Raw genomic sequence first — 12,500 nt, 5'->3', positions numbered from 1 at the left:
TTATGTTTTTATTTCATATTTGTTACATTTTTCTACTATTACTATTACATTTTTATTTCATATTACTAGTTTATTCTATATAAATTATCTATTAGTTCTTCGTATTGTATTTATTCAATTCATATTCTAGTTACATTTCTCATTTTTAATTTATTATACAACACATCTATTAAATAATGATAGTACATTACAAATTTACACAGATTTACATTAAAACATCATAGGACAATAACAAAGCAATTAAAATTTTAAAATCATTATGCTAATTTAGGTGTGGTCGTTAAAACATTTTTGGTGTAGAAGTTCAGAAGTTCGGGGCGAGGGTAGGTGGCTGTGAGTTCAAATTTGGCTTTTGCAAGGGACAGAGCAGTGAGATTTATACGAAAGTTAATTGTTATATTCTATAATATATCAAAAACTATCCGTCTGTATCCACTGCTCTGTTCCTGGCAATAGCAACCCGTGCCACTCTGCTAGCGAAGTTGAGCAGCGCCTCTCGGCTAGAGGCTCCACCCAGAATGGAGGGTACGGAGCCCCTGCACAGCCTCAAGCGCAACTCCTGTTGAAGGTCCTCTCGGGCCGCGTCATGTTGAGGGCAGTCCATCAGAAGATGCAAAATCGATTCTGATGAGCCGCCATCACACACGCACCCCGGATCCTGTTTGCGCTTGAATCTATGCAGGTACTCCGCGAAACCCCCATGACCAGTCAGCACCTGGGTGAGCACCGCATTGAGGTCGATGTTTTTGACCACTTTGTGGGCAAAGCGTACATCCGGCAGAAAGGCTTTTGTTGTGCCCGCGGTTTCTTCGGACTTATACCTCCGGTCCCATTCGTCCAGCGACTCCTCCCGGAGTAGTCGTTTGACGAATGACACCGGGCATCGGTCATAGTCCGGTTTCCTCTTTAACCCCAGAGCCGCCTCTCTCGCGAGCTCATCGGCTCTTTCGTTTCCTTCCAGCCCCGCGTGCGCTTTCACCCAGAACAGGGAAAGTTCCTTGTTCTGGGTGTGACATACCTTCAGGTTGTCGCGGATGTTATTTACGAGGGGGTGGAAGGAGTTTCGCCCGACCACCGACTCGAGCGAGGATCTCGAGTCGGTGTATATGCCGATGGAGGCTTCCGGGCGTCTCGTCGCGAGAGAGACAGCTCTGTCCAGGGCAAGAAGCTCAGCCTGATAGACCGAGCAGTGCGCACTCAACCTTAGCTTAACGGCTTTGGTTTCCGCCTCGCGATTCCATATGGAGATCGAGGCTCCAACCTTACCATCAATTTTGCTGCCATCGGTAAAGATGCGCACTGCTTGAGCGTTATTACGCTCAAGATCTTCTCGGTCAACCAGGCTGGTAAACCGCAGGCAGAGCCCCTCCGCCGGATGCGGCCTTGCGCAATACGGCACTCTCCCGTCCATCTCTCTGTCTCCTAGCAGTCGCTGCGACACTCCCCTTTTGGCCTCGTATAAGTACGCGGCCTCACGGATTCGGAGATCCAAGGGGAGTATCCCAGCGAGTGCCATGGCGGAGTTCAGAGAGACAGTGCGGTACGACTTGGTGATTTTCTGGGCGAAGCCTCTCTGAAGCGCGCTCAAACGCTTCCGCACCCCGAGCTTCCTGGCAGCGGGCGCCCAGGCACTGGCGGCGTACAAGACTATTGGCTCCACCACTGCGGTATAAATAGTTTTTATAACTTGGGGGTGGAGACCCCAACTAACCCTGGCGGCTCTCGACAGTTGCTTGTACAGGCCTTCAACTCTCATGCAAGTGTTTTTCACATGAGAATTGAAGGTCAGGTTGCTGTCTATCGTGAGCCCCAGGATTTTTATTTCGCCGGACAGGTCAACGCCGGTCCCGCCCATGTTCAGGCGTGGGGAGTCGTACTTCAGTTTTCGGGTCAGCACCATCGCCTTTGTCTTGTGTGGTGCAAACCTTAACTTGTTTCTGACTCCCCACTCCTGCACATAGGCGAGAGCGGCATTGGCCCGCAACGAGATCTCCAACCCCGTGTTGCCTTCGAAGACGAGGACAACATCGTCAGCAAACGCTTGACAATGTTCCCCCCGTTCTTCGAGGCCCCGCAGTAGTGGATCCAACAAGAGGTTCCATAGGATGGGACCCCCGATGGAGCCTTGAACACAGCCTTTGGTGGTGTTCCGCATGTGTTCAGCTCCGGCGTATCTCACCCTCACCTTCCGATCCCGAAGATAGCTGTCAATAATTCTGCGGATGTTTACAGGGCACTTTTCCTCAGCCAGTCTGACTTTAATAGCCGGCCACCAAGCGCTATCGAAGGCGCCCTCTATGTCCAGCGAGACGTCGAAATAAGCCATACTGACGAGTACTAATCCCTGGCAGAATGTAGAATTATGTCGGCGGTTAAAGCATCCGAGCCGGGGGCTTTCTTGGGATTGAAGCTCGAGGCCGCGTCGCTCAGTTCAACGGCTGTAAACGGTGGATCCAAAATTTCATTTGGAGTCCACTCGTTTACTCGTTCGGCGGCGCGTCTCGTACGCCGATGGTCTGCGTTATCCTCAATCCCAAGATCCTCCGGGTAGAAGATCCCCGCCAACAATGCTGCTGATTCGCTAGGGTCATAGGTCTTACCGTCTTTGACCAACGGTACGTCAACCTTTTTCACCGTGGTTCTACCTATGACCCTGTATATCCCATCCCACAGACCCTCTCTGTCTTGTCGCTCGCAGAACGCTTTCCAGCTCGCGATCTGCGTTGTTTTAGCAAGCGACTCATAGAGCTCCTTTGCCCGCAGATACTCTTGTATGACTCTGTCGCGTCGAATCGGTGCAGCGCAGCGAATACGCCGGCGCTTGGTGTTGGTATCGTGTTTAAGCGCGGCGAGTTCATCATTCCACCAAGGCAGGCTATAGCGCTCCGTTATCCTCCTGACTGGCATGCTAGCTTCGCATGCCTTCGCGATAAGACTAACGTATAATTCAACACTTTTTTCTAAATCGACGGTGTTGTCGATTGCGTCAATAGAACCGCTTTTGATGAAATTTTCGTTTTGCAGCTGGGTGAGCTTTGTGCAAAACTCATCCCAGTTTGCCTTTTTGGTGTTGAATTTACGCGTCGTTCCACTGATGGTCATAGGCCTTTCCTTTTTCAGGCTGATACGGAACGCTATAGCGTTGTGGTCCGAACTCGTTACGCTGTCATCCACCCTCCAATCCGACACTAACAAGAGTGCGTCCGGTGAGCACGCCGTAATATCGACACGACTAGAGTATCGTTTATTCCCTCTAATCGTGTCGAAAGTAGGGGCGCTCCCCTGATTGAGTATCTGCAGGTCGAGCTCCTCTAGAACCCCAAACAAGGCCTCCCCTCTGCTGTCGGTCTTTTTGCTGCCCCACCAGGTGTTCCAGGCATTTGCGTCGCCCCCAACCACCACATATCGAGAGTCCATGCTCGAGACTACTGCGGCTAGTTGGTCCAAGTATGGCTCTATCGGCTGGTCGGGCTCGAAGTAGAACGAGATAATACCCATCTCCCAGGCACCAGTTTTTATCCGCACCACCGCGATGTTGTTGGTGGTGAACTTAGTGTCAAGGGTCACGGCCAAGTCACAGTCGTACACAACAACTGCGGCTTTGACACGGCCGCCCTGTCCACCGGCGCTCTGGAAGACGCGCACACCCCGATAGTCCCGCATCGAACCCGACCCTCCGACATACGGCTCCTGGACCAGTGCTAGGGCCACTTTGTTCTGCGTGGCCTCGAGCATGAGCTCTTGCGTGGCGAGTTGTTTGCACTTCAGATTTGCCTGGAACACCCGATAAGGCTGCAAGGTGGTTCCGGTCTCGTCCAGGACAACTTTAGCAATATGCTACCGTTGCCCTGGCCAAGGCTTCCCACTTCCGGCGCACCACGCATGCTTGGTCGAACGCGTTGTGTTTCGCGTCCAACCCAGCCTGCGTGCAGTTACAGCAGGTCGGGGAGACTCCTGCCTGCCACTTCGGGCAGCTCGCCTTGAGGTGAGCTTCCCCGCAGTGGCTGCATCTTGTTTCGGGCTCCTTGCAGAATCGCCTGCTATGCCCGTAGCCTAGGCACGCCGAACACTGCACGAGTGGGGATTGATCCTCAACCCTCACCCGCTGCAGGTCGACGTGTATGGCGCCCGCCGCCGTCACACGTGACCACACCTGTGGGGACACCTTAAGAATGATGTGACACAAGAGAGGATTTCTGACTTTTCTTCTATATTTAATTTCAGCTCTAAAATCTTCTTCCTTAACGTCTTTGAATAAATTTTTATTTTGGCCTCGTCAGTATTATAATGGAGGACGTCCTTCAGGATTATAAGCGGGTCTTTATTTTTAATTTCTTCTACGCGTAAGTTAGCATTTTTCAGTCTGTGCATAACCTTCTCGCGTTCCTCTCTTGTGCCACATCCCACTATTACCTTACGATCTCTCGCTTTCCTAACTCTATCAACAAGTACTCCAGTTTCTTTTGCATTTACTGCAGTCCTGATGCGCTGGAGCACTTGTTCCCCCGTCTCCTGTTCGTCTGCAGAGGTTACAGCAACCGAGTGCAGCGCTGGCCGCTCAGCAAGTTTCTTTTTTGGCTCACCAGCGGCCATCGCCGCATAGGTCGGTTGCTGTCGCCTCTCCTCTCTTTCTTCCTTAATACAGTTTATGAGGTTTCCGATTTTTTGCGTGCTGTTGTCTATATATTTCGCGTGCTCGGCTAACTTTTCTTCCAAATTTTTAATTAGCTTTTCGTTAACAAAAGAGGGTGGTGGCGGGTTCACGGAAGAAGCTTTCGTGAGCCCGCCCTCGCCGACGCTTATCTCCCATTTCTGGCTACTACGCCGTTCGCACACAGGAGACAGGGGATTTTCCGTTTCAGCCTCCCTGATAAGCCTGTACATTTTGTCTGCTGCAGCTGATATTTCAGTTTTTATTTCACCTTTAAGATTTCTAGAGTTGCTCAGCTGCAGCTTTATTTTTATTAATAATTGTCTAGCTTCCGCCGACCTGCCTTTTAATATTGTTTTCGCTTTTGCTTTCTTTGGCGCCTGGACAATAAAAGTGTCCATGTTCGCAGGCTGAGCCCCCTGAGTACGGCTGACCGGGCTACTGCCTTGTGGTACTGAATGAATATCGTCAGAAGGCTCAGTCTGCGTCTGTGATTTTGCCGGCGCCTGGGTAGCTTTGGCTTCTTGGTCTATTTGAGAAGCCAATAAGCTATCCTCGTCCTCGGTCGGTGGGGTTCTTAAAGGCGTTCTGCGGCTCCGGGAGGCTTTTGCGGGGGTCCGCATACCGAACATGTTTTATAAAGCGAGGGACCGTTCGGTTTATTGAGGTGTATAGGGCCTCTTTTACTTAACTATACTACTGAGAGGTGTAGATGGCCTCTCAATAGTGTATGAATTTTAATGAAACTTAAGTCTAGTATAAATTACTTAATCTAGTTTTAATTCTAGAAAGCTGGGAGGTGTAAAGTCTCCCAACAGTCAACAACCTTATCTAAGTAGTTGAGGGTGTAAAGGGCCACTCAACAGTCAATGATAAAACTTAAAACTAATGACTTAAAATTTATATAATTAACTTAGTCTAATTAGTTGAGAGGTGTAAAGCCTCTCAACAGTCAATAAAGTTAAAAAGTTGGAAGGTGTAAAGCCTCCCAACAGTCAACAACCTTATCTAAGTAGTTGAGGGTGTAAAGGGCCACTCAACAGTCAATGATAAAACTTAAAACTAATGACTTAAAATGTATATAATTAACTTAGTCTAATTAGTTGAGAGGTGTAAAGCCTCTCAACAGTCAATAAAGTTAAAAAGTTGGAAGGTGTAAAGCCTCCCAACAGTCAACAACCTTATCTAATTAGTTGAGGGTGTAAAGGGCCACTCAGCAGTCAACAATAAACTTAAAACTAATGACTTAAAATATAATTAAATAACTTAGTTGTTGAGAGGTGTAAAGACTCTCGACAGTCCGTAAAGTTTGGAAGCTGGGAGGTGTAAAGCCCCTCGCAGTCACAGCAGTCACAGAACCTTAGTTTAGTACAAGTTTTAAGAGGAGAAAAAAAAAAAAAAAAAAAAAAAAAAAAAAAAAAAAAAAAAAAAAAAAAAAAAAAAATAATAATAATAATAATTAGTCGGGGTGAAAAGAGGGAGTTCAGACCTTTTGATTGAGCCCACACTCGGGTACGTACGTCAGTATGTCAGTTGGGGGTCAAATGGGGGGGAAGGGGGGGTTAGGGGTGTTTCAACGACACCAATTTAAAGTACTCCCCAAGCCCTTTCAAACGAGCCCAAACACGGGTACCTTACGATGCCCGTGCTTCTCGTCAAATAAGGGGGGGGTGGCTACCCCTTAAGGGGGTACTCCAATACCAAATTTGGATCGAGCTCCTCGAGCCCTTTCAAACGAACCCAAACACGGGTATACCCAGGTAAATGGTTCGGATATTATATGCTAATTTATATTTTCAAAGGGGGGGGGTGGATTTTCTAAAAAATTCTTCCATACAAAAATATAGTCTCAGAATGCTTAGAAGACCTCCTGGACTCCAAAAAACCACTTTCTGAGGCTAATAGAAATAGGGGTGCTAGGGGGTTGAAACCACCCCTATCTGATGCGGGAGGGGGGGAAGGGTTTGCTTTACGGCAAACCGTGGGGGGGGTTGACAGGGGGGGGGCCAACGGAAAAAATGTTATTTTTGACCTACGACCCTTAGTTTCCGAGATATAAGGGATTTTCTGTTTTAACGTGGCAATGCGGTTGTATTGGCCGCTCCCTTAACCCTAATTTAGGGGTAACTCTAAAACTATGCAATGCGGGCGGCCGCGGTAAGTTGCAAAAAATTGTAGATGAGTTGCCACGTCTTTTCTCTCTTATCTTGGAAACTCTAGGGGCTGGGGTTTTTATACTAGAAGCCTCCGACTGAGGGGGATGATTTTGAATTAACCGCAAATAGGCCCAAAACTCGTACTTTTTGTTTTTCTCGAAGCCTATAATATATATTAAAATTCTGTGAATGCAGTTATTTTTGTTTTATTTTTGGGCACAATTGCCGTATAGAAGACTTTTTGCTACAACCCTTATTTAGGGGTGCAGGGTTAATTTTTTGATTTTTCTACTTTAAATTTAATATATTAAAAACTATTATATTTAAAATTTTTATTTTAATGCAAAAAGTCTTCTTTATTATGTGCTCACAAATTATTATTGTCAGTTTTGCCCCGCCTTATTAATTTATATATTTTTAACCCTTATTTATGTATATACTATTATATGTTTAAACTGGTTACTTTAATTAATTTTATTTTAAAAACTATAAGGGCTAAAAATCTGATTTAAGCGTAGTTGTGTAGATTAGTTCTTTCTTAATCTAGATATAATTTTATAATTGCCCCGCCTTTGATATTTATGTAGTTATAGATACTTATACCTACATAAAATTAGAGGGTGAGATTTTTCTATAAATACTAGTTTTTTAAATATAACAATTCGTAGAAACAAGATATAAAAATTTTAAAAACGCAGAAAATTTTGTTTTTAATCTTACCACGATTTCCGAGAAAAAATTTTCCGGAAAAGCCCGGAAAAGCGGGACCACGTGGTGAGCCTATTTTAGTTTTTATTTAATTATTAAAAAAGTATTAGTAGGAAAAATCTGAATTTTTGCCAAAATGTTCTGCTTTCATGTACTTATCTAAAAATAATTTAAAAAATGGGGGTCGTCGCTTTAGTTTTAAAAATATAAAATTTTAAAGTTCATAAATTACTTGTTTTCCAGTTTTTCTTCGTTTTCTTCGGAAGGGGTTGTCAGATTTTCTTGTGCGGGGTGTCGTTGACCTTGTAATTTTTACAGGAGTCTGGATATAGTGTCAGGGTTTGCGTCACACGCCTGGTTCTTGGACCACGCCGCCACGTGGTTTTTGGTTTTTCGGATGTAGCTTCCCGGGGGTTGGCGGGAAAAATCCGGGAGTCACGCAAGATTGTGTCGGAGACCAAGGGGCTTCCAGCGGTGCAATAAAAATGGCACCTCGTCGATCTTAAAACGGCGGCGCACGCCGATTAAAGTTTTGACCGCGTGGATTTTTGCAGTTTTCTATGGAAAACTTGTCGAAATTTCACTTTTAAGCAATAAGCTTTTCACCAACACTAAAACACACACTTTCACTTATTATGGCACTTGATTTTGGAAAATCGGTTGTAATTTGCCGTTTTTACTGATTTTAAGGTGCGGAGCGTTGTGAAACGATGCGTTCTCGAGCGCGCTTGGCGTGTGACTGGGTTAGGTTAGGTTAGGTTAGGTTAGGTTAGGTTAGGTTAGGTTAGGTTAGGTTAGGTTAGGTTAGGTTAGGTTAGGTTAGGTTAGGTTAGGTTAGGTTAGGTTAGGTTAGGTTAGGTTAGGTTAGGTTAGGTTAGGTTAGGTTAGGTTAGGTTAGGTTAGGTTAGGTTAGGTTAGGTTAGGTTAGGTTAGGTTAGGTTAGGTTAGGTTAGGTTAGGTTAGGTTAGGTTAGGTTAGGTTAGGTTAGGTTAGGTTAGGTTAGGTTAGGTTAGGTTAGGTTAGGTTAGGTTAGGTTAGGTTAGGTTAGGTTAGGTTAGGTTAGGTTAGGTTAGGTTAGGTTAGGTTAGGTTAGGTTAGGTTAGGTTAGGTTAGGTTAGGTTAGGTTAGGTTAGGTTAGGTTAGGTTAGGTTAGGTTAGGTTAGGTTAGGTTAGGTTAGGTTAGGTTAGGTTAGGTTAGGTTAGGTTAGGTTAGGTTAGGTTAGGTTAGGTTAGGTTAGGTTAGGTTAGGTTAGGTTAGGTTAGGTTAGGTTAGGTTAGGTTAGGTTAGGTTAGGTTAGGTTAGGTTAGGTTAGGTTAGGTTAGGTTAGGTTAGGTTAGGTTAGGTTAGGTTAGGTTAGGTTAGGTTAGGTTAGGTTAGGTTAGGTTAGGTTAGGTTAGGTTAGGTTAGGTTAGGTTAGGTTAGGTTAGGTTAGGTTAGGTTAGGTTAGGTTAGGTTAGGTTAGGTTAGGTTAGGTTAGGTTAGGTTAGGTTAGGTTAGGTTAGGTTAGGTTAGGTTAGGTTAGGTTAGGTTAGGTTAGGTTAGGTTAGGTTAGGTTAGGTTAGGTTAGGTTAGGTTAGGTTAGGTTAGGTTAGGTTAGGTTAGGTTAGGTTAGGTTAGGTTAGGTTAGGTTAGGTTAGGTTAGGTTAGGTTAGGTTAGGTTAGGTTAGGTTAGGTTAGGTTAGGTTAGGTTAGGTTAGGTTAGGTTAGGTTAGGTTAGGTTAGGTTAGGTTAGGTTAGGTTAGGTTAGGTTAGGTTAGGTTAGGTTAGGTTAGGTTAGGTTAGGTTAGGTTAGGTTAGGTTAGGTTAGGTTAGGTTAGGTTAGGTTAGGTTAGGTTAGGTTAGGTTAGGTTAGGTTAGGTTAGGTTAGGTTAGGTTAGGTTAGGTTAGGTTAGGTTAGGTTAGGTTAGGTTAGGTTAGGTTAGGTTAGGTTAGGTTAGGTTAGGTTAGGTTAGGTTAGGTTAGGTTAGGTTAGGTTAGGTTAGGTTAGGTTAGGTTAGGTTAGGTTAGGTTAGGTTAGGTTAGGTTAGGTTAGGTTAGGTTAGGTTAGGTTAGGTTAGGTTAGGTTAGGTTAGGTTAGGTTAGGTTAGGTTAGGTTAGGTTAGGTTAGGTTAGGTTAGGTTAGGTTAGGTTAGGTTAGGTTAGGTTAGGTTAGGTTAGGTTAGGTTAGGTTAGGTTAGGTTAGGTTAGGTTAGGTTAGGTTAGGTTAGGTTAGGTTAGGTTAGGTTAGGTTAGGTTAGGTTAGGTTAGGTTAGGTTAGGTTAGGTTAGGTTAGGTTAGGTTAGGTTAGGTTAGGTTAGGTTAGGTTAGGTTAGGTTAGGTTAGGTTAGGTTAGGTTAGGTTAGGTTAGGTTAGGTTAGGTTAGGTTAGGTTAGGTTAGGTTAGGTTAGGTTAGGTTAGGTTAGGTTAGGTTAGGTTAGGTTAGGTTAGGTTAGGTTAGGTTAGGTTAGGTTAGGTTAGGTTAGGTTAGGTTAGGTTAGGTTAGGTTAGGTTAGGTTAGGTTAGGTTAGGTTAGGTTAGGTTAGGTTAGGTTAGGTTAGGTTAGGTTAGGTTAGGTTAGGTTAGGTTAGGTTAGGTTAGGTTAGGTTAGGTTAGGTTAGGTTAGGTTAGGTTAGGTTAGGTTAGGTTAGGTTAGGTTAGGTTAGGTTAGGTTAGGTTAGGTTAGGTTAGGTTAGGTTAGGTTAGGTTAGGTTAGGTTAGGTTAGGTTAGGTTAGGTTAGGTTAGGTTAGGTTAGGTTAGGTTAGGTTAGGTTAGGTTAGGTTAGGTTAGGTTAGGTTAGGTTAGGTTAGGTTAGGTTAGGTTAGGTTAGGTTAGGTTAGGTTAGGTTAGGTTAGGTTAGGTTAGGTTAGGTTAGGTTAGGTTAGGTTAGGTTAGGTTAGGTTAGGTTAGGTTAGGTTAGGTTAGGTTAGGTTAGGTTAGGTTAGGTTAGGTTAGGTTAGGTTAGGTTAGGTTAGGTTAGGTTAGGTTAGGTTAGGTTAGGTTAGGTTAGGTTAGGTTAGGTTAGGTTAGGTTAGGTTAGGTTAGGTTAGGTTAGGTTAGGTTAGGTTAGGTTAGGTTAGGTTAGGTTAGGTTAGGTTAGGTTAGGTTAGGTTAGGTTAGGTTAGGTTAGGTTAGGTTAGGTTAGGTTAGGTTAGGTTAGGTTAGGTTAGGTTAGGTTAGGTTAGGTTAGGTTAGGTTAGGTTAGGTTAGGTTAGGTTAGGTTAGGTTAGGTTAGGTTAGGTTAGGTTAGGTTAGGTTAGGTTAGGTTAGGTTAGGTTAGGTTAGGTTAGGTTAGGTTAGGTTAGGTTAGGTTAGGTTAGGTTAGGTTAGGTTAGGTTAGGTTAGGTTAGGTTAGGTTAGGTTAGGTTAGGTTAGGTTAGGTTAGGTTAGGTTAGGTTAGGTTAGGTTAGGTTAGGTTAGGTTAGGTTAGGTTAGGTTAGGTTAGGTTAGGTTAGGTTAGGTTAGGTTAGGTTAGGTTAGGTTAGGTTAGGTTAGGTTAGGTTAGGTTAGGTTAGGTTAGGTTAGGTTAGGTTAGGTTAGGTTAGGTTAGGTTAGGTTAGGTTAGGTTAGGTTAGGTTAGGTTAGGTTAGGTTAGGTTAGGTTAGGTTAGGTTAGGTTAGGTTAGGTTAGGTTAGGTTAGGTTAGGTTAGGTTAGGTTAGGTTAGGTTAGGTTAGGTTAGGTTAGGTTAGGTTAGGTTAGGTTAGGTTAGGTTAGGTTAGGTTAGGTTAGGTTAGGTTAGGTTAGGTTAGGTTAGGTTAGGTTAGGTTAGGTTAGGTTAGGTTAGGTTAGGTTAGGTTAGGTTAGGTTAGGTTAGGTTAGGTTAGGTTAGGTTAGGTTAGGTTAGGTTAGGTTAGGTTAGGTTAGGTTAGGTTAGGTTAGGTTAGGTTAGGTTAGGTTAGGTTAGGTTAGGTTAGGTTAGGTTAGGTTAGGTTAGGTTAGGTTAGGTTAGGTTAGGTTAGGTTAGGTTAGGTTAGGTTAGGTTAGGTTAGGTTAGGTTAGGTTAGGTTAGGTTAGGTTAGGTTAGGTTAGGTTAGGTTAGGTTAGGTTAGGTTAGGTTAGGTTAGGTTAGGTTAGGTTAGGTTAGGTTAGGTTAGGTTAGGTTAGGTTAGGTTAGGTTAGGTTAGGTTAGGTTAGGTTAGGTTAGGTTAGGTTAGGTTAGGTTAGGTTAGGTTAGGTTAGGTTAGGTTAGGTTAGGTTAGGTTAGGTTAGGTTAGGTTAGGTTAGGTTAGGTTAGGTTAGGTTAGGTTAGGTTAGGTTAGGTTAGGTTAGGTTAGGTTAGGTTAGGTTAGGTTAGGTTAGGTTAGGTTAGGTTAGGTTAGGTTAGGTTAGGTTAGGTTAGGTTAGGTTAGGTTAGGTTAGGTTAGGTTAGGTTAGGTTAGGTTAGGTTAGGTTAGGTTAGGTTAGGTTAGGTTAGGTTAGGTTAGGTTAGGTTAGGTTAGGTTAGGTTAGGTTAGGTTAGGTTAGGTTAGGTTAGGTTAGGTTAGGTTAGGTTAGGTTAGGTTAGGTTAGGTTAGGTTAGGTTAGGTTAGGTTAGGTTAGGTTAGGTTAGGTTAGGTTAGGTTAGGTTAGGTTAGGTTAGGTTAGGTTAGGTTAGGTTAGGTTAGGTTAGGTTAGGTTAGGTTAGGTTAGGTTAGGTTAGGTTAGGTTAGGTTAGGTTAGGTTAGGTTAGGTTAGGTTAGGTTAGGTTAGGTTAGGTTAGGTTAGGTTAGGTTAGGTTAGGTTAGGTTAGGTTAGGTTAGGTTAGGTTAGGTTAGGTTAGGTTAGGTTAGGTTAGGTTAGGTTAGGTTAGGTTAGGTTAGGTTAGGTTAGGTTAGGTTAGGTTAGGTTAGGTTAGGTTAGGTTAGGTTAGGTTAGGTTAGGTTAGGTTAGGTTAGGTTAGGTTAGGTTAGGTTAGGTTAGGTTAGGTTAGGTTAGGTTAGGTTAGGTTAGGTTAGGTTAGGTTAGGTTAGGTTAGGTTAGGTTAGGTTAGGTTAGGTTAGGTTAGGTTAGGTTAGGTTAGGTTAGGT

At 44.0% G+C, this 12,500-nt stretch overlaps 1 protein-coding gene across 1 annotated transcript in view; it reads right to left on the bottom strand.

The window, feature by feature from the left end:
• Nucleotides 1-2,326, bottom strand: part of LOC128199301 (uncharacterized) — a 10,074-nt gene extending 7,748 nt beyond the window's left edge. Inside the window, exon 1 of the mRNA XM_052888271.1 lies at nt 461-2,326. Coding sequence (XP_052744231.1) covers nt 461-2,326 — 1,866 coding nt within the window. The remainder of the gene's footprint in view (nt 1-460) is intronic.
• Between the last annotated feature and the right edge of the window lie 10,174 nt (nt 2,327-12,500).

This window comes from Bicyclus anynana, chromosome 22 (assembly GCF_947172395.1).
Source record: "Bicyclus anynana chromosome 22, ilBicAnyn1.1, whole genome shotgun sequence".
Taxonomy (NCBI): domain Eukaryota; kingdom Metazoa; phylum Arthropoda; class Insecta; order Lepidoptera; family Nymphalidae; genus Bicyclus; species Bicyclus anynana.
The sequence above is the reverse complement of the archived record's forward strand: the minus strand, read 5'-3'. Positions and strand labels throughout refer to the sequence as shown.